At 36.9% G+C, this 23,577-nt stretch overlaps 7 protein-coding genes across 11 annotated transcripts; 3 read left to right on the top strand and 4 right to left on the bottom strand.

Annotated features, from left to right (window-relative positions):
• Positions 1 to 98: 98 nt before the first annotated feature.
• LOC147570489 (transcription initiation factor TFIID subunit 4b-like) lies at positions 99 to 7,092 on the top strand. Of its 3 annotated transcripts, none has more exons than XM_086657039.1 (16): positions 99 to 145; positions 1,266 to 1,346; positions 1,433 to 1,535; positions 2,206 to 2,657; positions 2,771 to 2,866; positions 2,965 to 3,012; positions 3,108 to 3,761; positions 3,947 to 4,065; positions 4,217 to 4,307; positions 4,437 to 4,572; positions 4,719 to 4,774; positions 4,858 to 4,914; positions 5,022 to 5,165; positions 5,422 to 5,487; positions 5,743 to 5,998; positions 6,580 to 7,092. In XM_086657039.1, exons 2-16 carry the CDS (start codon positions 1,308 to 1,310, stop codon positions 6,792 to 6,794), a joined length of 2,532 nt encoding a protein of 843 aa, XP_086513165.1. In that variant the 5' UTR covers positions 99 to 145; positions 1,266 to 1,307; the 3' UTR covers positions 6,795 to 7,092. The 3 variants fall into 3 exon arrangements, with proteins under 3 accessions (XP_086513165.1, XP_086513164.1, XP_086513163.1); XM_086657038.1 differs by lacking the exon at positions 99 to 145 and adding an exon at positions 166 to 1,221 and having other exon boundaries at positions 1,292 to 1,346; XM_086657037.1 differs by lacking the exon at positions 99 to 145 and having other exon boundaries at positions 166 to 1,346.
• Positions 7,093 to 7,467: 375 nt separating this feature from the next.
• LOC147570488 (casein kinase II subunit alpha-2-like) lies at positions 7,468 to 12,980 on the top strand. 2 transcript variants are annotated; one of them, XM_086657035.1, is made up of 11 exons: positions 7,541 to 7,622; positions 7,672 to 8,280; positions 8,537 to 8,666; positions 8,851 to 9,045; positions 9,222 to 9,379; positions 9,884 to 9,974; positions 10,857 to 10,922; positions 11,750 to 11,832; positions 12,124 to 12,187; positions 12,280 to 12,348; positions 12,622 to 12,980. In XM_086657035.1, the coding sequence occupies exons 2-11, from the start codon at positions 7,997 to 7,999 to the stop codon at positions 12,679 to 12,681; spliced, it is 1,200 nt and encodes a 399-aa protein (XP_086513161.1). In that variant the 5' UTR covers positions 7,541 to 7,622; positions 7,672 to 7,996; the 3' UTR covers positions 12,682 to 12,980. The 2 variants fall into 2 exon arrangements, with proteins under 2 accessions (XP_086513162.1, XP_086513161.1); XM_086657036.1 differs by having other exon boundaries at positions 7,468 to 8,280.
• Positions 12,981 to 14,155: 1,175 nt separating this feature from the next.
• On the bottom strand, positions 14,156 to 15,975 carry LOC147570487 (leucine-rich repeat protein 2-like). 2 transcript variants are annotated; one of them, XM_086657033.1, is made up of 7 exons: positions 15,664 to 15,975; positions 15,442 to 15,574; positions 15,279 to 15,350; positions 15,019 to 15,162; positions 14,791 to 14,862; positions 14,607 to 14,678; positions 14,156 to 14,423 (listed from the first exon to the last, which is right to left on the bottom strand). In XM_086657033.1, the coding sequence occupies exons 1-7, from the start codon at positions 15,737 to 15,739 to the stop codon at positions 14,354 to 14,356; spliced, it is 639 nt and encodes a 212-aa protein (XP_086513159.1). In that variant the 5' UTR covers positions 15,740 to 15,975; the 3' UTR covers positions 14,156 to 14,353. The 2 variants fall into 2 exon arrangements, with proteins under 2 accessions (XP_086513159.1, XP_086513160.1); XM_086657034.1 differs by lacking the exon at positions 14,791 to 14,862 and having other exon boundaries at positions 15,664 to 15,920.
• A 477-nt stretch (positions 15,976 to 16,452) lies between these two features.
• Positions 16,453 to 16,972, top strand: LOC147570486 (B-box zinc finger protein 19-like). The gene is made up of 3 exons (XM_086664620.1): positions 16,453 to 16,518; positions 16,595 to 16,825; positions 16,907 to 16,972. Exons 1-3 carry the CDS (start codon positions 16,453 to 16,455, stop codon positions 16,970 to 16,972), a joined length of 363 nt encoding a protein of 120 aa, XP_086520746.1.
• Positions 16,973 to 18,424: 1,452 nt separating this feature from the next.
• On the bottom strand, positions 18,425 to 19,003 carry LOC147570485 (F-box protein CPR1-like). Its single transcript, XM_086664609.1, has one exon. It carries the CDS (start codon positions 19,001 to 19,003, stop codon positions 18,425 to 18,427), a length of 579 nt encoding a protein of 192 aa, XP_086520735.1.
• Positions 19,004 to 20,581: 1,578 nt separating this feature from the next.
• Positions 20,582 to 21,923, bottom strand: LOC147570484 (F-box protein CPR1-like). The gene has a single exon (XM_086672733.1). The coding sequence runs from the start codon at positions 21,888 to 21,890 to the stop codon at positions 20,649 to 20,651; it is 1,242 nt and encodes a 413-aa protein (XP_086528859.1). The 5' UTR covers positions 21,891 to 21,923; the 3' UTR covers positions 20,582 to 20,648.
• Positions 21,924 to 22,359: 436 nt separating this feature from the next.
• On the bottom strand, positions 22,360 to 23,577 carry LOC147570483 (F-box protein CPR1-like). Its single transcript, XM_086664600.1, has one exon. The coding sequence runs from the start codon at positions 23,575 to 23,577 to the stop codon at positions 22,360 to 22,362; it is 1,218 nt and encodes a 405-aa protein (XP_086520726.1).

Genomic DNA, 23,577 nt, shown 5'->3' with positions numbered 1-23,577 from the left:
TTTGTTGTTCCCATGCAGGGACATTTAGCAAAAACTTCCCACAGATTTCTGGAGTTTATGTCAACACCTTGGAACCACTTGGGCTACCAACTGTTGACGTCTATGAGGTGGTTAAGAGTTAAGACTTCTCAAATAAGACCTGCTTGTAAGTAACTTTCATTTTTTGTCACAAGTTTTTAAGTAGGATTTTGATATTACAAAATTACCTTTTCATTTTTTAGTCTTCCTTTTCCTCTCTATAACGAGGGTGATCAATTTCTTCCGCGTCGTAACTAACTATTTCCCTCACCATCTCTAAATTTATGTTAATCTCATCCACGCTATCTCTCTAGCTTGATATTTCTCTCACTGGATTTCTCTCACGTACTCGATCTCCCCCTCCCTCTAACCAGTTTCTCTCACACTATCCCTTTGTGCATCTCTTTTTCTATTGCGCTTTCTTTGTGATCTCTTTAACCGAAACTCTTTCTAACGTACTTACTTCACCTCAATCTTTTGATTGTCTCATTAGGGTCATTGTAATATAGCGTTTGGAGAAAGATCTCCATTCGAATTGAACTTAGACTAGCATTACCTGACTAGTTCAAGCGATTGTGACCTATCCACCTTCTTATAGAGAGAAAGAGTTTTTCCCGGTGGAGTTGAGGGTGAATTGGATATAAACATTCCAACGACTAGTAGAGGAGAGAAGAATGTCCAAGGGGCGTTGATTTCTATCAAGATTTGATTGTTGGATTAAATAAGGGTACATTTTGTCATAGTTGGACGTGTGTTTCACGTGCGAACTACTTAAAAGACAACAAACTAGTTATGTCCATTACGACCCTCCTACGAAATTTATTAGAAAGCTAAACAGCGGAGAGTGGAGAAGATGGAAAACTAATTTTTTTCCTCTCATCGAAATAAACTATGAAAAAATATGAAAAGTGTTATGGAGAAAATATTTCTTCGTGAAAAAAAATTCTGAGTAAATTTTTCTCTTTTCTATCGGTTGTCTAAAATGGTATCAAACACAACCTTAGTTGTCGGGCGCCTATAGAACTTCCAATTTCTATTTTCCCAGGGAATTTCCCTCTGATTTAAAAGGCAACCCAGTTTCGTTTCTTGTTTTTCAATCGTCTTCGTTATTTTTCTTCTCTTCCCTCTCGATATTATCTGACTCATACGGACTTAGGGCTTACACCTTACTCAAATTTCAGACTGTTAGGAGCTAATTATCAGGTGGCAAATCGATTACGATATCTTGTGCGTGTGTTATTTGTTAGGGTTTCAATTGTTGTTGTTGCTGAAGGTTAGGAAAGATAAAAATGGACGCTTCAATCATGAAGCTTCTTGATGATGACGAGGTTTGTGGTTTCTTTCTTCTCTATGAACATTTCTTTAATTAGTCAAGAAACTTCTTAGTCATGTCTTCTTCTTCTTTTTTTCCCAGGACGAAACTATACATTCTGGGGCAGATGTGGATGCATTCACTGCTGAACTAAATAGAGATATTAAAGGGGAACCATCTTCTTTACCATTAGATTCTGATTCTGGTAAGAATTTAGACTTTCATTTAGTTTATTGTATGTATGATGCCCATAAACAGCACTGCCCTAAATTTTCGATACGACAACAGAGAAGGTTAATTGTATTGAAACTGCATATTGAATTTGATTTTTCAAGCAAAACCCCCCATAGTGACTACTTGATTATAAGGTGGTTTTTTTTAATTGTCTGAATTTGACATGTCTGGCTCCAATAAACCCAAAACCAACCCAAATCAGTCATTCAGACTTCAGATGAGTCGGACAAAAACAAACCGTTTGTAATTGTTTATAAGACTGTTTGGTGTTTAAGTTGTCGCTTTAGAGCTCTCTGCAACTGCAAGCATAACTACACCTTTTCTTAGGTTATAGTGCTTTATCGCTTGAGTAGTGTCTGTCTGAGTATTTAATTAAGTTTGCAATGAGAATGTTCAATAAGTGAATTTTCGTTGTGAATTCGTTTTGAATGATAAATGAAAGATTTAAGTGATTGAGATTTATGGTTTACTTGCTAGTTCATATGTCTACTTAAGTTTCTCGTCAAGTAGTTCAAGATCGTGCTATTCACTATTCTCTTGTTTCGTTTCTTATCTCTACTCAACTTCCGTTGGTAGTCTTTATTTTCAAATCGTGGCATGTAATTTTTTATTATTTGTTACTTGCCACACGTCAAACATAGGTAAAATGTCCGAAGGAAGATCAAGTGATCTATTGGCACAATGGGAAAATTCCATAAGAGAAAATACTATCATGGGTCAAAATCAACAAAGAAGACCAAATGAGTTGCAACAGCAACAGAGTAGTTATTCACTGGAACAAAATCAACTACAACGTCAGAAAGAGCAAAATACACCCGCGATTTCTCAAATAGATCCATTTCAGACATGTGAACAAAGTACTGATCGTATCCCAGAACGGAACAGAATGCAGATTCCGGATAACCAACATCTGAATCAAGAAGTGCAGAACATCAACAATCAACAGGCACATGCACCAAACCCATCATCAGAACAATCAAGTAATCCAATGGGTCGGAACCAGATCCCATTTGCCTTATTAATTCCAGCAATGCAACCTCACCTTGACAAAGATAAGTCCATGCAGCTAAACACTCTTTTCACTAAATTGAGGGTGAGTCTCTAACGCATACAGAGTTTTAGCAAAAAAACTTTCATTGTTTCACTTGAATAGACTGGTTGTTTGTACTATATCTTATCCCAATGATCATTAATCTTTGTATGTAGGCTAATGGGATTGACAAAAATGAGTTTACGAGGCATATGAGGGCCATTGTGGGGGACAATGTGCTGAAACAGGTTTTACAAACAGTACAAAGGAAGGCAAGTGGAACATATTGGCTCTTTAATGGTTCCGAGAAGGAAGACCCTTTGTTTAACAATCTTATTCTTACTAAATCTACTAAATGTTATGCCCGCAGATGGTTCTGGTTGCACGGAAATCTCAAGCTGGCCCCAACCAATTTCAGGTACAATCTCAATCTTATTACAGCATATCCGGAAGATAAAAAAGTCATGTCTTACTGACCCACAATTGAAAACTCTCCTTCGTTAATTTCATCAGAAAAACGACAGAGTTCCTACAGACCCATCACAAGTTCCTAATACAACAGTTCAGTTGCAGACCAGTTCAGTTTTGTCGACAACAATCAACCCAGAAATGGAGCACTCTGCAACTCAATTGCGTGGATTTAGCAATCAGCAACAACAGGCCTTCCTTCCGCAAACATCATTTCCAAACTATGGGGCTAATGTTAGTAATTACCATCCATATACTGGTCCACCTGTTAGTTCTGGATTAAGTTCTGTACACCCTGAAGCTCGAGATTCACACTTGCGGCAAGTTCCATTCAATCATAGAATGGGCTCGACTCAGTCGGGAGGGACATATCAACCTACAAGTGCTACGAGAGCTTCCGCTACTAACCTGACAGGTCCTTGGCAATCTTCGATGAACAAAGATAAACAAGTTGATGCTCTTTTATCAACAGCCGGTGTAAAACAGGAAATGGTCGATCAGATTCAAGAGAAGCAGCAGAAATCGCAAGTGTCTGCCATTAGTGCAAGGCAGCTTAACGAAATAAATTCAGCATCACCTAGAACTTTGAAAGATGAAGCAATGGACAAGCTGTCTTCCAGAAATCCCTTTTCAAACTCTACACCACAAACAAACTCAACTTTGGTTCCCAAGACAACACAAGTGGACCCTATGATGGCGGTATTGCATGTGCTTAATGATTTTTTACTTTTCTTAAATAAAAATACCGACCTGCTGAGGTAGCATTTTATTTATTATATATATATATATATATATATATATATATATATTAAACATTTATGAAATTTTTGTTTACTTCTCTGTGGTGTTACTATTGTATTAAGTAATGATGGCTACACTCTCAGGGCCCATCCGCAACTGCTCCACTTGGGGTTGGAGCTAATGCGAAGACACTGCTGAAGAAGCCTTTGATAGGCCAAAAGAAGCCACTTGATGCACTTGGAACTTCATCACCCGGTGCAAGGTAAATGCTTTTTTACTTCATTGATTTGTACAGGCCTTCTTACAAGTATACAGGATTGTGAATCATGATCATAATTCTCGTCTGACTAGGTAACAAATATTTGATTGCAATCCATGTTGTTTAAATGTTAATGTTAAATGTCTTGTCACAGTAAAAAGCAAAAGGTAACTGGTGGGGGTTTTCTTGATCAGAGCATAGAACAACTTAATGATGTTACGGCAGTCAGTGGAGTTAATATCAGGGTATACTATCTTACTTGTCCTTTACGAAATCTGCCCTGATTGCAATTTTGTACTAGCTTGCTGCTTGTAACTATGGAACATATTCTTGATGATATTCAAATTCCAAACTCACAATTCTATTTGTCATAGGAAGAAGAAGAACAGCTATTATCTGGGCCTAAGGAGGAAAACCGAGCTTCAGAAGCATCTCGAAGGGTTGTCCAAGAAGAAGAAGAAAGGCTTATTTTGCAAAAAGCTCCCCTGCAACGGAAATTGGCAAAGACCAGTTAAAACTTTCTTTACCTATCTCCTTTTTATTCACGGCCTATTCAAAATTTCTGTTTTGAAGGATACTTTTTCAGTATACCGTAATAAAAGTCCGTGACAACTAATTTCATGGTTGAACTCCTGTTTTCTTTGTGTTTGTGACAGTGTCAAAATTTGGTATGAAGAATATAAGCAAGGATGTAGAGCGCTGCCTATCATTGGTGGGTGGCTATCTTTTTTTTTTTTTTTTTTTTTTATCAAGTGCTAGTATTTTTGAATCTATTCTTATGCAATTGGAATACAGTGTGTGGAGGAGAGAATGCGTGGACTTATAAATAATCTAATAAGACTATCAAAGCAGGTTGGTACATGTTTCTTTATGCCATAACATTGCTTCTGTACTCTATATGATCTAATTACTTAGTAATATTATTAATTGATGGTTAGTTTTGGCTGAAATTTATGTAGAGGGTTGATATTGAAAGGCAGAGACACCGGACTATCATTACGTCAGATGTTCGACGACAAATTTTATTAATGAATAGAAAAGCAAAGGAGGATTGGGAGAAGAAACAGGCTGAAGATGCAGAGAATCTCCGGAAACTGAACAAAGTAAGTTCATAAAGGTTCAACTTCAGCCAGTTTAAATGCATTGAGGGTTCAACAGAGGTGTTTGTTATGTTTCCATTCTAATGTATTGAAGGTTTAAGTTATTGCTTGCTTTGGTGTACGTATATCTCATAATTTTCCTTCTTAATCTATAGGATTCCCTAGATTTAGCTGTATAATTTGCCTTCTTAATCCTTTCGGTATATTCATAGATCACAAATGGGATTCAAGACCTCATTTCGGAATGTGTTTATTACAGGCGGAGGGAACTGATGTGGCTGATGGTGATAAAGACAAGGATGATGGTTGTCCAAAGGCACCCAAGGTATCAATCGTTTGAAATGTTCTTCATCTCCTGATGTACACGGAACATCCATGGTGGAACTAAATTCCAATTTCCTGGATTGTCGACTCAACATTGAATTCTCCTTTCTTAGTAGTGTTATTCCGGCTGGGCCTAAGGCAGGTCTCTGGCTGGCCTGTTTTGCCCTCATGATCGCCATGCCGGCTTGCGAGTCCACAGGTCTGGCTCGAGTACCCAACCTGTTTTACACTATTAACCTTTCTATTACCTATGCAGGCTAACAAAGAGGAAGATGATAAAATGCGAACAACAGCTGCAAATGTTGCCGCTCGAGTAGCTGTCGGAGGAGATGACATGCTTACAAAGTGGACACTAATGGCTGAGCAAGCCCGGCAAAAGCGTGAAGGAGGACAAGATATTGTATCTACTGCCCAGTCTGTTAAAGATTTCAGTCCCAAGTCTTTGTTGACATCAGGACGAATGTCGAAGAGCGACGAAGGGGCTGGAAACAGATCCTCTATTGCAGCATCTGGTAATTACAATAGGAAACGGTTCGTTGATATAATTTGTTCACGTCTTATATCTGCTGCATGAATTCCAAGTAAAACCATTTGCTTAACTCTTAAATTTTGGATAGCCCGCAAGCCTTCTTCAGGCTCTCGTATACTACACTTTTCTGTCTCCAAGTATCCATCAGTTATGCAATTGAGTTACCTAATCTTTGGCTCCGCTTGGCTATTCTGTGACTTTTGGCACCATTTTTCTTACTGCATATGTATAACCAATATGAAGTTAGTCGCATGAGTTCGAAAGTTCTGGTTAAAAACTTCAAATATTTCTAGCCAAGTGTAAAACAACCAGTATCCGGATCCTGTTTTTTCAGGGCGCGGGGCGCCAATTCCTAACATAGCGCATAAATGAATATAGAATTTTGATAGAATTTCACAAATTCCCAGGACGACGAGCGAAAACCTGTCATGCCTTTTGATGAATGAAGAGGATATTGTATTGGGTGATTCCTGATCATAATTGAGCTAATGTAGCCACATGGGATGTCAAAGATATTGTTTCCTCTTGATATACTACTTATTAAATTTTTCATTTTTCTTATAGGAGCTATGAGAAAATCTGGGAAGGGCTCAGTTATGTCACAAATGAAGATCGCTCGGAGCATCTCCACCAAGGATGTGATTGCAGCATTAGAGAGAGAACCTCAGATGTCGAAATCGACCTTGATATATCGCCTGTACAACAGAACCTGTTCTGATACTGTAGCAGAACAAGTAGGAGAAGAGATGCATGTCGAGAAAGGTTCCTCCAAACAGTAATGCAAGTCTTGTGTTTCGGCTATCCTGCCCAAATCCTCTACATATAAAGGATGGTTTATATGGTTAAACCGTAATGAGGATTGAGGTATCCATATGATCGTGGTAGTGCCACATTGTTTGAGAGGCTTTTGGAACCCAGGATACATTTACGAGCTCAAGCTTGAATCCAAGGCCTAGACCTAAGTGGCAAAATGTAGGTATCAAACAGAAGCTGCTATTCGGGGCGTTTCACAACGATTTTGTAGTTTGCAACTCAAAACATTTCATTATGCAATAAAGTGGATGTGGTTATCTTGTATTTCTTCTATTTGCTTTCTTTGCTTTAGTAATAAACATGTCATTTCTCTCTGCAGTCAAGTTCTGCCGTGAAGAATTTATCTTAATTCACATCTGGCACCAATTCATTTTTGCTCCACCCCTTATTGTTTTGTGAAGTGTTTCTTTCTCTTGTATTCTTATTCATGTTTAACTCGTAAGTTGGTGTTACATCTTTTTTTACTAAATGGTTTTATCGATTGCTTTCGAGAATCAAAGATCTAGGTTGTGATATTACTATATCAAGTAAAAATTAACTTAATATATTAAAATGTAAGGCAAACTCCAAGTGATCGTGGCATTTGCCTATTCTCTCACACTAATAGTTTGCAAAGCCATCTTAAAAATGATATAAAGGGAAGACTAGTGTTTTGAGAAAACAAAAAAAAATTTCGGACACAAAATAAAAAAAGGGAATGGCGGGTTTTGTCATACTCCTGGGGACAACAAAATTTCTTCTTTCTCGTCTTCTCCCATCTCCGACCACAAGATTGGCAACAACCTCCGACTATCGCCCATTATTTGTTTCCTCTCTATCTGATTGAAAACATAAGTTTTCGAGAGAGGTGGTGGGAGGAAGGGAGATAGAAAGATCGGAAAAAAGTTATTAGAAGTCGCCGACCATAGCAGATTGCCGGTGATTCTCACTGGCATAGAGAAGAAATGGTGGTGGAGGGTCCGAGTGAAATGAAAACAATTTTTTTTTTTGTACTTTGAAATTTTTTTTACACGTGGATTCTTTTTTTGTTGAACAAGTTACGCCTTTAGTTTGATAAACATTCTAATTTACCCCCTCATGGCATGAATATCACCTGATAGAAGAAGAGATCATAAATTGTTGTTTTTATAGAGTATCAGTGAGCTGGTGGTGGTGGTAGTGGTGGTACATGAAACACGCCCACAATCAGAATCCAATTCTCCTCCGATTCTTCATTATAGCCTCCGCCGGAACCCTCTTTGCTTTCTTTCCGGTTGTTGTTCAAACCCCTAACCTAAAAACCAACTTCTACTCTACCTCTTCTACAAATACCACCACCTCCACCACCATCATCAACAACAAGTTTCTCAGAATCGAAGGGTTTTCCATGTCGAAATCTCGAGTTTATACAGATGTTAATGTTCTTCGTCCTAAGGAATACTGGGATTACGAAAATGTCACCATTCTCTGGGGGTAACTAATAAACCCTAATTATCTTTTGTTTTCTATTTGTTTTTTTGTTGATGTTTTTAAAATTTTGACCAAGTTAATGATTTAGATTTTAGTTTTTGAAGTTTGGGTATCTGGTTAATTTCTGTTTGCATGCACAAAAGTTTGTTTTGAACCTGCAAATTAGGGCTTAAAAATTGGGCATATAGTTTATTTGAATTTTGCATTTGAACTAATTTTACTGGTTAGTAATTAGTCATCTTGTCTTTGATATTTTTAGTAATCAAGATGACTATGAGGTTGTTCGAAAAGTTGGAAGGGGAAAATACAGTGAAGTTTTTGAAGGTAGAAACACCATCAATAATGAGAAATGTGTTATCAAGATCCTCAAACCTGTCAAGAAGAAGAAGGTATTTTTTTAGTTTTTTGGATGTAATTACTGACTCTTATGTTGCTTACAAGAGAGAAACTTCGATATCGTTTTCCGATTTGGTATTGTTCTGTTTATCTGCGAAAAATGAAACGCTCTCGATTTATTTGCATTAATATTTATTCATCTCATGGGAGAATAGTATCTATTGGTCTCTTATGCAGATAAAGAGGGAGATCTTAATTCTTCAAAACCTTTGTGGAGGACCAAACATTATTAAGATGCTTGATATTGTTAGAGATCAGAATTCAAAAACTCCTAGCTTGGTATTTGAATATGTGAACAGTACAGATTTCAAAGTCTTATATCCAACGCTGACGGATTATGATATCCGGTACTACATATACGAGCTTCTCAAGGTTTTCTTTCAACCCTTATTATACCATGGAACAATAAGTGCATTCTTAGCTTCTGTATATTGTTTTTTTAGTGATGAATGCTTGAAGATATTGTGTCGTTTCTAGATTTTATTGCATGGTTAAAAGAAAAACGAGCAGCGCTTGAGTTAACTGACGTTCTTGTCTTGTAATTGCAGGCATTAGATTACTGCCACTCACAAGGAATTATGCATAGAGATGTTAAGCCTCACAATGTTATGATAGACCATGAACTGCGTAAACTTCGCCTGATAGACTGGGGGCTTGCTGAATTCTACCACCCAGGCAAGGAATATAATGTTCGTGTAGCCTCAAGGTATTCTGTTATGAACAACCAGCTCAAGTGATTATGCATCCTTCCTATGTAATACTAGGAAATATAGTCTTAATTGTTTTCGGATAAATTAGTAATTCAATTTCTCCTTTGTTAGTTTCGGAGATTTAAGGCAGGTTTTAGACTTACTTTGAAATGTTGAAACATTGATGAATCCATAAGACTACTAAACATACGAAACACGATAGTTTCTACTATCCTGAAAACGGTAGCCTACTAAAGTAACAAATCATGCTTCCTCAACAAATGATGGAGTATGGATAATGCTAACTCAAGACGTTGGTGCATCTCTCTTACAAACAATCGGATCGAACTTAAGATATTTTGTAATACAGTTGGTGAAGAATAAATTGTTCAAAATTTCCGCTTGTTCCTTGTAGACTTTCAGAAGATATGGTATCACCTATTAAATTACTAAGACATGCCAATTGTGTCATTTGATATAAATATTTGCAGCAAGTTTAATTTCTTGTGTACTCTTTTTAGATACTTCAAGGGGCCTGAACTCCTCGTTGATTTACAAGACTATGACTACTCTTTGGACATGTGGAGCCTGGGATGCATGTTTGCTGGAATGGTGAGAGTTTCCTCCGAGGGAAATGCCAATGTTGTGTCCTATGCTCAAAAAGTCGGAAATCGGGACTAGTCGGTCGACCCGGGCCTAGCTACTAGGCGGGATGACAACGGGACCAGTCGGGTTTCATCGGTTAAACTTAAAATATATATATATATATAATATATATATAATATATATATATATATATATATATATATATGTATGTATATAATTGCATATATTATTATATTATATACTATAAATTATTACCATTATAAACATGGTTTATACATTAGAAATACACAATTATAAATAAAATCAACTAATTATGGAAGTTATAAAATAAATCAACTAATTTTATCCAGTTAGAAGTAAGAACTTACTTAGAGAAAGAAATAAGAACAAGATGTAGAAACAATTAGAGTATAGAGAGAGAAAGAGAGATAATAAACAAGGTCGAACATACTTAGAGAGTTAGAGAGAGAAAGAGAAGAAAACATAATGATAGAGAGAGAAACTTTACTTGCAATGGAGGATTGGAGCTAGTTCTTGTTAAAGGAGTGAAGGGAAAACCCTTGAAACCTAGATCTAGGAAAATCTCGTTTCTAAAACAAAAACCTACCTGACCCATAAACGAGTAACTCGGGGCCTAGCCAAGTCGGCTAGTCGGCTCTAGTCGGCTTCAGGCGCCGCATTACTCGCTTCTCTAAAAGGACTAGAACTTTTGACCCTAGTCGAGCGGCCACATGGGGACTAGCGTGTGATCGGGGCCCAGGCGATGCCTAGGCGGGGACTTTTAAAGCATAGGTTGTGTCTATATATATACTGAATTCTAGGTAATTTAGCATGTGATAGGGATTACTGTTTTATTTAGCTCATTAAAGTCTCGTTATTCTTCTACAGATATTCCGCAAGGAACCATTCTTCTACGGTCATGACAATAATGATCAGCTTGTCAAAATTGCCAAGGTATTAAGTTCTGATTTTTCCATCTTGCTTTGTTATTATACGATATTCTTAACATGGTCTTCTTTAAGTACTAAAGAGGCTCTAAAGATGTTGATGGTGATTCTATCATTTTCTTTTGAACTTCGGGTCACTTGATTAAGATGAAATTTGTATTGCCAACATTGATAAAAGATTGTCCATTTCTGTGTTATTTTATTCGTAACAAATTAGACGCGTAAGGAGATTTATGGAAGTAGAGAAGTACTATTACTATATACATCTGTGCAATGAGGGCCCGAAACTCCAAACTAGTAACCTCCCAGAGTCCCAGTAGAGCCCGGGCATTTTGTTTTATGTGATAGGCACTGACTGGGACACTAGCATTTTGTCCAGCAGTCCAGCACCAAGGCATTTATGGGGATCCTTGCTTCAGCTGTAGTTATAAGAACCACAGGATGGATATTAACTTTTCCGCAAATATATAGATGGAGCCTTTAGATGGAACGGAAATGCTTAGTAACCCAGTTGTTGGGCCCAGCTACTTAACCAGTACATGTGGAAAGGAAGCTGGACCGTTGTTCTTTGGAAACTAATGCCTCTAGGTCTGATCTGGACCATTCAAAATGAACTGTCCAGATTAGACCCTACTTGTTAGAATACCTAGCAAGAAATTGATAAACTTTCAGATTCCCTTCCACATGTGCTGGTTAACAAGGTGGGTTACCAACAACTGGGTTACCAAGCACTGCCGCCAGTAGATGAGGCTAATGCTGTCTTCCAACTGTTCAAACTTTAAGGTGATGTTTCTATGCATAGCTAATGTTTATGTCTATGCATCTTCCCTTTAGGTACTTGGTACAGATGAGTTAAACACATATTTAAACAAATACGACTTGGAGCTTGATCCTCAGCTCGATGCTCTTGTTGGGAGGTAAGCTTAGCATGAAAGCGCATCTCCTTATAACTTGATATGAAACATCTCGGCATTTAACACAATATTTATTCGCTTAATACAAAGGCCATACTAATTCCTTAAGATGTAGCTCTAACAGGTTCTCGCTCTTCTGTTATAAAAGTTGGAAGAAGTAAATTAGCATATATTGTTTAGTTTTAGAAAGAAATCAATTGTTGTTCCTTACTAAAAAGGGTCAATGGTAGATGGAAACGATGTCGTGGGAGCATTATCGGCTTAACTAGTGTTTGATTATGTATATATGTGCAGGCACAGCAGAAAACCTTGGTCCAAATTTTTTAATTCAGATAATCAGCATCTAGTGTCACCGGAGGTCAGCTTTATTATTTCCCAAGTATATACTTAAGATTTATATCATTATAATTGATATTGATGAGGGTTTATGTAACTTTTGTGGGATTTCAGGCCATCGATTTTCTCGATAAACTTCTTCGCTATGACCACCAGGATAGACTTACTGCAAAAGAAGCAATGGTATTAGTACTATTATGACCTAATGTTTATTTTCCAATATCTCGTTTTCTATTGCCTTTTTTTGATATTCTTGTTTTCATATATATATATATATATATATATATATATATATATATATATATATATATATATCATCGATGACAACTTGGTCCTTTTTTCGAAGTGCAGAAGTTCATCCGACCTTTATGTCTATCTAGTGCCTTCCTTAAGTACCTGCAGGCACACCCATATTTCTCGAACTAGTGTCTTTAATAATTTGCTTTCTGGATGCAGGCACACCCATACTTCTCTCAAGTAAGAGCTGCAGAGAATAGCAGGATGAGAACTCAGTAACGTGTCTCGGGCACTCGGGCTACTGATGGATTCCCTCTTTTCTGTGGAAAAGCTATCAATCTTAATTTACATATTCTTAAATCTGAATTCGATATTTTACATATTCTACGTATAGAGTGAGTATACTGTCTTGTAATTGCAGCCTTATTGTCGCACATGACATATTATATGAAGGGGGCGGTCGCGGAGAGTGCCTGTGGTGGTGGTGGTGGTCCAGTAGGGGTGGTAGTCATGTAGTTCAATAGCATTACTGTTTATAAAGTTACGTTTTTTTTCTATATGTATTATGTAGTATCAAATGTGATCCTTCTTCTGCCTTTAGATAATGCATTTTTTACAAAAAAAGAAAATAGTTAATGCTTGAGTGATGGCAAGACCTAAATTATACTTTAGGTAGTGTTTTTCTCTCGAGTCTTATTTGAAATCTAAGTCGGGGTCTATAGTGATTCGACTACGATTGTAAAAAGTTACTTTTTGTTTGAGCCATAATATCAAACTTGTCTTAATGGTTGATTTGTGTTGAGTTTTAGACGAGCAAGATGAGTCGGATTCAGAAAATAAGAGAAGTACACTAACTGTTTAAACATGGTATTCTAACTTAGACGTACAAAGATTTTACGATTGGTTTTTTCATAAATGAAATACCTAGACACACCATTTTTCATTTTTGTTAGTTCATGTACATTGTTGGTAATCTACGAGAATAAGTAGTCGGTTCTGCATTTTCCTTTGAAAGTCTCTTATTGTTGTTAATATTGGAGAAAGATAATGATTCCTTATTTTCTCGTAGGTGAATTTCTCAAATTCAACTTTTCCGACATCTCAACTTCCATATTTTTCTCACGGTCACAAACTTCTTAGATCAAATTGATTCCTTAAACATATGGAACAAAATGATTATATTTATAATGTATGTAGACATATTTGAAAGAGAAGCTCACTAGTATGTTCAATCACACACTCCTTTCACCTGAAAGTGGGATAGAATAAGTATGACATAGAAATCAAAAGAATGTGTTTCACAAATTCATTGTTTAGGGTCTAAGCCCTGTAGTGAGTGTAAGTACGTCCAACACAATACCACCTAAGATGTCAGGTGTTTATAGCTCAAATATACTCTGAGACGTCAACATCAACTGGTGGATAATATCGACATGAACTCCAAAAATTCCGGAGGTCCCAAGTTCGATTTCCAGAGGTATTTGGAGATGTTAGTGTGTTTATAGCTCTAAAAGTCTCGTCTGAGAGAGACTCTTCAGAGCATCTCCAGTGCAACACATATCATAGAGATGTTGAATGTCTCGTACAATTTTTAGAGTTCTTTTAAAACTTCATCTAATGCAAAAACTCAATTTACATCTCTAAGATGATGATGTGGTAGTTAAATAAAGATATCCTCAAAAAGACACTCTGCAACTTTAGAGCATCTCCAAATGCAACACTCAAACTCTAAATTTTAGAGTGTCACATATTATTTCTTTTGATCTTATGAGCTATTAGAGCTTGCTTTATTACTTTCAGGTTCAGGTTACAAGTGATCTCTTTTAAGTTTCAGACCCTCTCTCTCTCTCTCTATATATATATATCCTATATGTTACTCCATCAAAATGAGATGATTTAAACTCTGGATCATGACCAGCTAGAGGTTCCTTTGTATAGCACTTGTATCTGATTAACACCCAAAGTCATATGGCACTAGTCCTTGTAGCTCAGGTCCATTGAGTCTGCTGTTGTTTTCATAACTGAAACTCCAAAACAAAAAAAAACACCATTTTTCAATTTTCGATTTCATAAACTTATAACGGAAATGATAGTCTGCCCGAAAAAGCGAGCCAACATCCATAGTAATGGAGTTAATCTCCTCAATTTTTGTTAGTAATAAGGAAAAAGGATACCTCAAAGCAACAAGAACAAGTAAAGAATACCTTTCAAAGGGCAAACTTCCAAATGGACCATCAATTGGAATTGTTCCACAGAGATCATTATTAGACACATCACTACAAACATTCAAAACAAAAAACGCGTGAGAATAGTCCCACATGACAGAAAAACTTTTTATCGGCAAAAAGTTTAGGGATTTCTCCTTGAAGATTATTAAGTTTTTCTTACAAGACTTTGAGGTTTGAAAGGGTAGCTAGTTCTCTTGGTATTGATCCTGTTAGCTTGTTATTGTTCAATCTCCTATAGAGAGAGAGAGAGAGAGAGAGAGAGAGAGAGAGAGAGAGAGAGAGAGAGAGAGAGAGATCAGAGAGAATTGTAAATCCCCAATTCTGAAAACCACTCCATCACATAATAATCACACTGTTTATAAATGAAGAATATAAGAAATTAACTTACAGAAATTTAAGAGACTTCAACTTGGCAAAAGATTTAGGGATTTCTCCATGAATATTATTATCATAAAGATCCATACTAACAAGATTTTTCAAATTACTTAATTCATTTGGGATCTTCCCTTGAATATTATTCCTATAAAGCTCCCTGAATAAACAAATCCATAAATAACCCACTTTCATTTTACCAAAATTAAGACTGAAAAACATAAAAATTAACAATCTTTCCGATCTTGTTAGTATGGAAAGTAAAATAGAACTTACAAGTACTGAAGGTGTTTGAGATTACCAAGTTCAGAACCCAAAGTACCAGATATATTAGAGTTACCCAAATCCCTGAAAGTAAGAAAAATGTGAAGAATTTTAGAAAGAGAGAGAAATAAAAGAGAGAGAGAGAGAGAGAGAGAGATGGGGGGTTGGTTCTTACAGTCGGATGACATGGTCGTTAGAGTCACAGGTAACATGAAACCAGGTGCAAGGATTAACAAGGGTAGGATCCCAACTTTGAAGAACATTATTAGGATCAGAGAGTTTGATTCTCATAGTATGAAGGGCATTTCCTGAAATTTCACCATCATCAGTATAACCCAGATTATGAAAAATCAAACAAGAGAGATAGAGAGAGAGAGAGATCAAAGGAGTTATTTACCTTCAAAATTGGTTGAATGGGTGGAAAAAATTGAAGCAAGGAAGGAGAGTAGGAAGAGAAAGAACCGAAAAGCCATGGCTTAAAACTTGAAACAGAACCAGAGATAGCTTTTTGCAGTGCTAGAGACAGAGAAACAGAAAAATTAGGAAAGAGAGAGAGAGAGAGATGTTTAAGTCTTTTTTTTTTGTTGAAACAGAGATGATGTTTAAGTCAGTCAACCAAAAGATGGAATTGGCTGCTTTCTATCCATAAAGCATATAATGTAGAACAAATGTTTATTTTGTGGGTCAAATTACTTACAATAATCTCCCCATATGGCCACGTCTCTACGAACCTATCAAAAGACCTCAACACTTACTAAGGGCTAGCGTACACCTATGACCCAAGATCTGAACGCTCTCGTGAGCGATGTGTGACTATCGCAATCCCCCACCCTCAACGAAAAGCATGACATTGCTTGAGACACTGCACTGCAGGCCGGAGCCCGACACCACTAGGTAAATACACTTTCTCAGAATGATCTTGGCATTATTAAGTAAATACAGTACTAGCCTTGTTCATTTATTCACCTCTCTATAACACGAACCGACAAGATCCACACTAGTATATTCTCGATTGCTAACACTTTGATCATCCAACCCCTGTGTACACATACATAAATATAAGATTGATAAAAAGAAGCCAATATACAAATTCTTTTTTAATTGAACTTCTTGTTGTTTGTTGGTACCCGATTTAGCTTTCTTTTATTGTGAGATCGATGAAACTTCCCTATGCTTGCAATGTGATATGGCTGTTCATGTTGGCGGTAAAAGAACCCACGCAAGATATCTCTTATTGAGACAGCGAGCCGAGGTTTGAGTCCATATGTATAAAATATTCCTTTACGAGGAACGGGTTCTCAGTATCGATTGTGTTTTTCTTTTTGTAGTTTGTGGTGGATGAGTCGGCTCAGATAGAGGAGGTTCCTTTCCACCCAATGGATTCAAGCGAAAAGAAACAAAACCAGCCACTAAAAATGTCAATGAATGAGAACCACCAAAACCACAGAGTCCCCTCTGTTCCAGTGCCACCAAATGCTAAAGATGATAGCAACCGAAAGATGGATATCAAAATGTTTGATCTTAATACCAAGCCCAACCGAAAAATGGGAAGGCTTCAAGTAACCATGTATGCATAATTCAGTACAAATTTGTATATTGGCTTCTTTTTATCAATCTTATATTTATGTACGTGTACACAGGGGTTGGATGATCGAAGTGTTAGCAATCAAAAATCTACGAGTATGGGTCCTGTGGGTTCGTGTTAGAGCAACAACATTTTCGGCCACTGTTATCACGTTTTTTTTCTTATCTTAATCTTGAAATTAAGGGAAGAATCTCAAAGGTCTTTTTTTTTTAATTGTTCAGCGTGTGTCTCGAACCCTTGACCTCTAGGTGGAAGATTATACCTCTTACCACTCCAACCAAGGACCGAATTTTGGTGGCTTGATGAAGCAGGAAACGTAGGGAGAGAAAGAGGGAGAGGAGAATATCGAGGGAAAGAGAGAGAGAGAGAGAGAGAGAGAGAGAGAGAGAGAGCGAGAGAGGGTAACATTGAGTGAGAGAAGAAGAGAGGAGATAAAAGAAGTGGCAATGGTGGTCGAAATGGCGGTGACCAGAAGTTGCGGTAGTGAAGGTGACAGAGAAGATAAAGAATATGGGGCATAGTTCATCAAATGATTTTTTGGGCTAAATAATAAATATGCTGCATAGGCCAATCTTGATTGATTTGGTCTTTTTGCTCGGAGATTTTTCATTAATGCCGCAAAACTGTGTCCTTATAATAACACGACCCCTTATCAATAAAAAAAATATAATTATTATTAGGTCAGTGTTTTGGAGAAATAAGCAAAGTTTCTGGGACAATAAGTTTTGGATGGAAAAAAACGTTTTTTGTTTCTTCCAAACATCACCCTTTCAATTTTTTATTCTTTCTTCTTCTCTCACCTCAACTAAAACTCCGGCGACCTCCACCAAATTCCAGCAACTTCCACCATTAATGCCGGCGACCTCCACCGGATTCCGATGACCTCAACTAGTTCTTCTTTCTTCTTCTCCTCTCACCTCAACTAAAACTTCGGCGACCTCCACCAAATTCCGTCAACTTCCACCATAATGTTGGCGACCTCCACCAAATTCTGACAACTTCCACCATTAATGCCGGCGACCTCCACCGGATTCTGACGACCTCAACTAGTTCTTTCTTCTTTCTTCTTTCTTCTTTCTTCTTTCTTCTTTCTTCTTTCTTCTTTCTTCTTTCTCTTCTTCTCACTCTTTTCTTCTCTCTTATCCTGTCTCCCTCTCACGAAAAATCCGGCGAAAGGGTACACCCTTCGCCGGAAACTCGTCTGGATCTGGAAGATCCAGACACCTTCGTCTAGTTTCCAGACGAAGGTTCATGGCGAAGGGAAACCCCTTCGCCGGAACTACAATAAAAGAAAGAAAGAGAAGAGAAGAAGGGAGATGGGAAGAAGAGATAAAGAGATAGGCAGATATAGGAGAAGCGAGAGAGAGAGGAGAAAAGAGAGAGAAAAATTCTGGCCGGCTAACTTTATTCCGGCGACTTGAGGGGGAGGGAGTGTTTGGTTTGAGTTTTTTTGGGTTTGCACCGTCTTCCCTGGAAACATTTTAGCTTTCCCCAAAACAGTGGCCTTATTATTATTGCATATACAATTTATGTAAGCTATTATAATTTGGGTTTGCACCGTCTTCAGGGACGATTAAGAGAACCTTAATGGAGTTTCTCCTAATTCTTGCTTCAAATAAGTTTTAGAATTAAGAGAAACTAAACTACTGACACAAGACATTACTTCGAAGACATCTCCAACATATCCAACATCACTTAGTTTAGGAATTGTAGTTCCTTTCTGCTTGTCATATAAAACTATTTTATTCGCATCTTTCTGTAATAGTATGTTACCATTTTTGAAAGAGTTTATCGGCCTCATGGAGGATTCCATATCAATGTTGCATTTGAGAATGGTGAATAGTTTAGTCCAAGACTCATTCACCCCGTACTCCTTTAATACCCATACATCAGTACGATCCTTGCAATTATTATTATCAAATATGCAAAGCTTTTCGCTCAAAACACCAATGCCTAACGATGATGCTAAGATATTGTGATTCAGTGTTTTTGGTATAGACACTTCCTTGAATTTCTCGCCAGCCACATCAAAAGAAACTATAGCATTATAGGATGCTTTCTTCGGTCCTTCAATTAACGTTGTTGCCATCCAATGAAGAGCTCCATTAAGGAGCATACCAGCTCGACAATTAAGGATTTTGAGAGGAATCATGTTCTAAAGTCCTCAATCCCCAAAATCTCATCCATTTCTCCTTCTTTCTCTTCCAAACAAATCGGAACCCTTAATCCCCAAATTCCTGACATAATCTATCTGGTTGTGATATCTAAGTACCAAATCCGAAAACTCATTTCAGGTTCCATTGATTTTCAGAAGTTTTTACTTCACATCCAATTTATTCGAAAACCTAGATCTGTACCTTCCCTGAATTCAGAACCTTGAAATCAGAACCTTGAAATCAGAAAACAAAACCCTTACCCAATTGAATCATAACCATCTATAAGTTGAAATTCCTCCTGCACTAATAAAACCCTAACCGTTTAGTGGTGGTGGGTTCGGGTCTGGTGGTGTGTTCTGTGATTCGGTGGTGGTGGAGGTGTGGAGAAATGAAGAAGAGGGACGTGTTTAATGGCGGTGGTGTGTTGCGGCTTTACAAAGGATGATTAATCTACTACAACAATGACAGTCGAGAGGGATGTATATTAGTATTTTCTCTATTATTAGTAAAAAAAAAAATTATTTTGTCGACCTTTAGGGTCTTTTCATTCACGATTTTTAGGATCTCTTTGTCGACCTTCAGGGTCTTTTCTTTGAGTCTGTGTCTAGTCAATTCCTTTCCCTTCATGACGCACTTTACATTCAATAGTTCTGTGAACTTTACTTATGTAACTCTCATGAAGTTCGTAAAGGAATAACAATTATCTACCATGTAATGTTGTGATCGTTATCACTTATTAATGAAGTTATGGTTTACTCCAAAAAAAAATACAGACGACCCACAAAAACTTTTTGCCTAAAGTCTGTTTCGTTTTTCTTGTTCACTAACATTTTTGTGTATATCAATCTACTGAAAGACAGTACATACAAGAACTTTTTGTCACAAAATATAAAAAAGGGACTAACAAATCAACATTGTGGTTAGTCAACCACGAGTAAAGGTGGGGTTTGGACTCAGACGCGTGAGAGTAGAAAGAAAGACATTGATAAACTTGTCAAGTGGTAAGAAAGAAAAATGTGCTTAGTATGTTCGAAACTGTCTTGCAGAGCCACTGAAATTTCAGACTGAGACCAAACAAACCAGACAAGTCGGAAGTTGTTTAACACTGTTTCTCTCTGTGACAAGTACTACTTATAGACATTTTTTTTTTCGAGTAATGCTAGAGAACAAGAAAAAACTAAGTAAAAATCTTATGTGGATTGTCATGATTCAATTCGTGATCCACTAAATAACGAAACACGCCAAACCACAGAAGATTTCTACCCAGAGTTTGTCTAGTTTTTCTTGTTCTCAAGCATTGTTTTTTTTTTTTTTCTTGAAGAACCCTCGCTAAAGTGCTAATTGTATCATACAATTTGTTAACAGACCATAGACAATTTGGTTGTCGGATATGGGGATCACGTTTAGTAGGCTGGAACGAAATCGGGTAAGTAGTGTTTGTGAGCAATATCAGATATCTGACTTGGTAATACTGAACCCACTCGGCCAGTCGGCTGCTGAATACCCATCAGATTTGGGATAAAACCTCAGTCGAAAAGGGCAGTTCTTCAAAACTTACTTACACAAACAAAAGGTCAATGAAAGATTGGGACCAACTTCATATATATATTCATATAAGTAAAATTTACAAAGAAATAAAGTTCAGACAAATAGTTGAGGGACGAGTAAGGACCTTAATGGAGTTTCTCCTAATTCATGCTTCAAGTAAGTTTTAGAACTAAGTGAAACTAAACTACCAACACAAGTTATTACGTCAAAATGATCTCCAACATCACTTAGTTTAGGAATTGTAGTTCGTTTCTGCTTGTCATATAAAACTATGTTATCGGAATCTTTCTGTAATAGTATTTTACCATTTTTTAATGAGTTTATCAGCCTCATGGAAGGAATGGATTTAATATCAATGTCGCATTGGAGAATGGTGAATAGTTTAGTCCAAGACTCACTCACCCCGTACTCCTTCATTATCCATATATCAGTACGATTCTTGTACTTAATATCAAATATGCAAAGATTTTCGCTCAAAACACCAATCCTTAGTGTTAAGATATTCTGATTCATCAATTTTTTTGGTATCGACACTTCCTTGAATGTCTCGTCAGCCACATCAAAAGAAACTATAGCATTATAGGATGCTTTCTCCGGTCCTTCAATTAACGCTGTTGCCGTCCAATGAAGAGCTCCGTTAACGAGCACACCAGCTACGTAACCAATGATTTTGTAAGGAATCTTGTCGTTAATGACTTTCCACGAATCAGAGCCTAAAGTGTAGAGTTCGACAGTAGTAAAAAACGAACCATGGTCATCCGACACGCTTCTAACATTGAAAATCTTGTAAACATCGAGCTTGAAATCATACCCGAAACCGAACCCAACTGCGGTATATTCAATAGATTCCAGATCATCTAGTATTGGTATAGTTAGTGGTGGTGGTGGTGGTATCGGTGTACATTCATCAGTAGATGGGTTCCAAAGGTAAATTTGATATTCACCATCCCCAGGATGACTAGTGAAGCAAATCAAACCATTACAAGAATCCACAAAGACAAGAGTATCGAATCGAATAGAGATGAATGGGTAGTCGATAATGCGAAGAGGTTGTTGAGATGCCAATGAATCATAATCGATAGAGTATAACCTGTTATTGTTAAAGTCATTGAGAATGAGATTGAATTTGTTTTGTTGAATAGAATGATTATGGTGAAGTTTAATGAAATAAGGATCGGAAAAAAGAGAATACCAGGTTTTCGATACTGACTTGAATCGGAAGATAGATTTGACTGGTAACTTTGGTAGTATATCATTGGTGATGATTTCGTCAGGGAGGCTCGTCTTCGCCATTAAACATGATTGTTGTTTTTTCATCCTCTTTCTCGTCTTCATTGTTAGAGAGAAAGAGAGAGGTTAATTACTAATGCATGTGGGAAGAAGAAAAAAAAAAAAGAGGAATACAAATACTAATGCATTGTCGGTGTCTAGTTACTATTAATTAGGATTAGGATTCCTAATACGAAGTTCACTCTATAAGTACTATTACTAATTATTACTCCTTGTTTATTGCATGCGTTTTATGGGCACTCAAGAAGTTGCAAAAGCCCAAGCCCACCGAGCTTTGGCAATCTTAATTTGCTGGTACTCTCTGAGTACTATTACTAATGTATGGAAATTCTTAAAAATAAGTAAACTCAATAAAAATTTCGGGAATAAAATACACGATTGCAAAAGTTATTATCGCTAATAACAAAAGATACTTATCCAAGTAGATATATTGCTAGCTAACTAAATACATAATTCAAAAAAGTAGTACTATAACTCTTTCATAGACTTATCTTTGTAATAAGACTTCTTCGATCTATTGATCCTCTTTGTCTAGTTCTTTCTTCAAATAAATTCTAGAATTTAGTGAAACTACACTCCGGTCACAAGTCACTGCTTGAAACCCACGTGGGATACTTACCTTAGGGATTGTACTTTTCGTTTTCTTGTCATATAAAACTACATTCGTCTCGTCTCCCAGTAATAGTATGTCACCGTTCTTGATAGAGTTCATCGGCCTCATGAAACAATTGGAATGAGTATAATCATTATTGTATGTGGGAACGGTGAACAGTTTAGTCCAAGAATCACTCACCCCATACTCCTTCATTATCCATACTTGAGTAGTATAAGCATCCATTGTATTATCGAATATGCAAAGGCAGTCTCCTAAAACACCTAATCCATGTACCCATGGCTTTGAACTTTTGTTGTTTAAAACTTGGGGTATTGGTATTGGTTTAAAACACTCTTCAACCGCATCAAAAGAAACAATAAAATAATCGAATGGTTTATTAGAATTATACGGAATTGTCTTCCAATGAAGAGCTCCGTTAACAAAGACACCAGACTCGTTACGAATGATGTAACGAATGTTTTGAGGAATGTGTTCGCAGCTGACTTTCCAAGAGTCGGAGCCTAAAGTGTAGAGCTGTACATAGTTATAATAAAAACCATGGTGGTAGTCCAAGATGGAATTAACCATCAAAATCTTGTAATCGTCGAGTTTGGAATCATAACAGAAACCGAAAGCACATGACATAACATGGGGATCATTTAATATTATATGTTGTTGTGGTGGTGGCGGGTTAGATACTAGTCTATATTCATCAGTTGATGGATTCCATATGTAAATTCTACTAATTATATTATTATCTTCATCCTTGGTATGATGAAAGAAAGAAATCAAACCATTACAAGAACCCAAGAAGAGAAGTTGGGGTTTAAAATAGATGAATGCGTGATCTTCTAGTTGAAGTGATTTATTAGATACTAATGAATCATAATCTATGGAGTATATTCCGTAATTGTAGTCGATGACAAATAGACTAAATTTGTCTTGTTGAATAGCATGATTATGGTGAAGTTTAGTGAAATAAGGTTCGGAGAAAAGAGAACACCAAGTTTTAGATACTGACTTGAATCGTATGATTGATTTGACAGGTAACTTTGATAATATATTATTGGTGATGATTTCTTCGGATAGGCTCTTCTTCGGCTTTGAAGATACTCTTTGTCTTTTCATCTTCCTCAT

Source organism: Eschscholzia californica, unplaced genomic scaffold (assembly GCF_041429995.1).
Source record: "Eschscholzia californica isolate CP2 unplaced genomic scaffold, dmEscCali1.0.p SCAF_1, whole genome shotgun sequence".
In the NCBI taxonomy this organism is placed as follows: Eukaryota; Viridiplantae; Streptophyta; class Magnoliopsida; order Ranunculales; family Papaveraceae; genus Eschscholzia; species Eschscholzia californica.
Note: the sequence above shows the minus strand (reverse complement) of the source record. Positions and strands in the feature narration are given on the sequence as shown.

Bases quoted from the DNA above. Each gene is read 5' to 3' on its own strand.
- LOC147570489 (XM_086657039.1), top strand. From the start codon at position 1,308: ATGGACGCTTCAATCATGAAGCTTCTTGATGATGACGAG. The intron at 4,308-4,436 runs GTATACTATCTT...TATTTGTCATAG, and splicing joins TCAGTGGAGTTAATATCAGG to GAAGAAGAAGAACAGCTATT. The intron at 5,166-5,421 runs GTAAGTTCATAA...TGTTTATTACAG, and splicing joins ATCTCCGGAAACTGAACAAA to GCGGAGGGAACTGATGTGGC.
- LOC147570488 (XM_086657036.1), top strand. From the start codon at position 7,997: ATGAAACACGCCCACAATCAGAATCCAATTCTCCTCCGATTCTTCATT. The intron at 9,380-9,883 runs GTATTCTGTTAT...TACTCTTTTTAG, and splicing joins AATGTTCGTGTAGCCTCAAG to ATACTTCAAGGGGCCTGAAC. The intron at 9,975-10,856 runs GTGAGAGTTTCC...ATTCTTCTACAG, and splicing joins GATGCATGTTTGCTGGAATG to ATATTCCGCAAGGAACCATT.
- LOC147570487 (XM_086657033.1), bottom strand. From the start codon at position 15,739: ATGGCTTTTCGGTTCTTTCTCTTCCTACTCTCCTTCCTTGCTTCAATT. The intron at 15,351-15,441 runs GTAAGAACCAAC...TCTTACTTTCAG, and splicing joins AACGACCATGTCATCCGACT to GGATTTGGGTAACTCTAATA. The intron at 15,163-15,278 runs GTAAGTTCTATT...TTGTTTATTCAG, and splicing joins CTCAAACACCTTCAGTACTT to GGAGCTTTATAGGAATAATA.
- LOC147570486 (XM_086664620.1), top strand. From the start codon at position 16,453: ATGGCTGTTCATGTTGGCGGTAAAAGAACCCACGCAAGATATCTCTTA. The intron at 16,519-16,594 runs GTTTGAGTCCAT...TTCTTTTTGTAG, and splicing joins TATTGAGACAGCGAGCCGAG to TTTGTGGTGGATGAGTCGGC. The intron at 16,826-16,906 runs GTAACCATGTAT...ACGTGTACACAG, and splicing joins GAAAAATGGGAAGGCTTCAA to GGGTTGGATGATCGAAGTGT.
- LOC147570485 (XM_086664609.1), bottom strand. From the start codon at position 19,003: ATGATTCCTCTCAAAATCCTTAATTGTCGAGCTGGTATGCTCCTTAAT.
- LOC147570484 (XM_086672733.1), bottom strand. From the start codon at position 21,890: ATGAAGACGAGAAAGAGGATGAAAAAACAACAATCATGTTTAATGGCG.
- LOC147570483 (XM_086664600.1), bottom strand. From the start codon at position 23,577: ATGAGGAAGATGAAAAGACAAAGAGTATCTTCAAAGCCGAAGAAGAGC.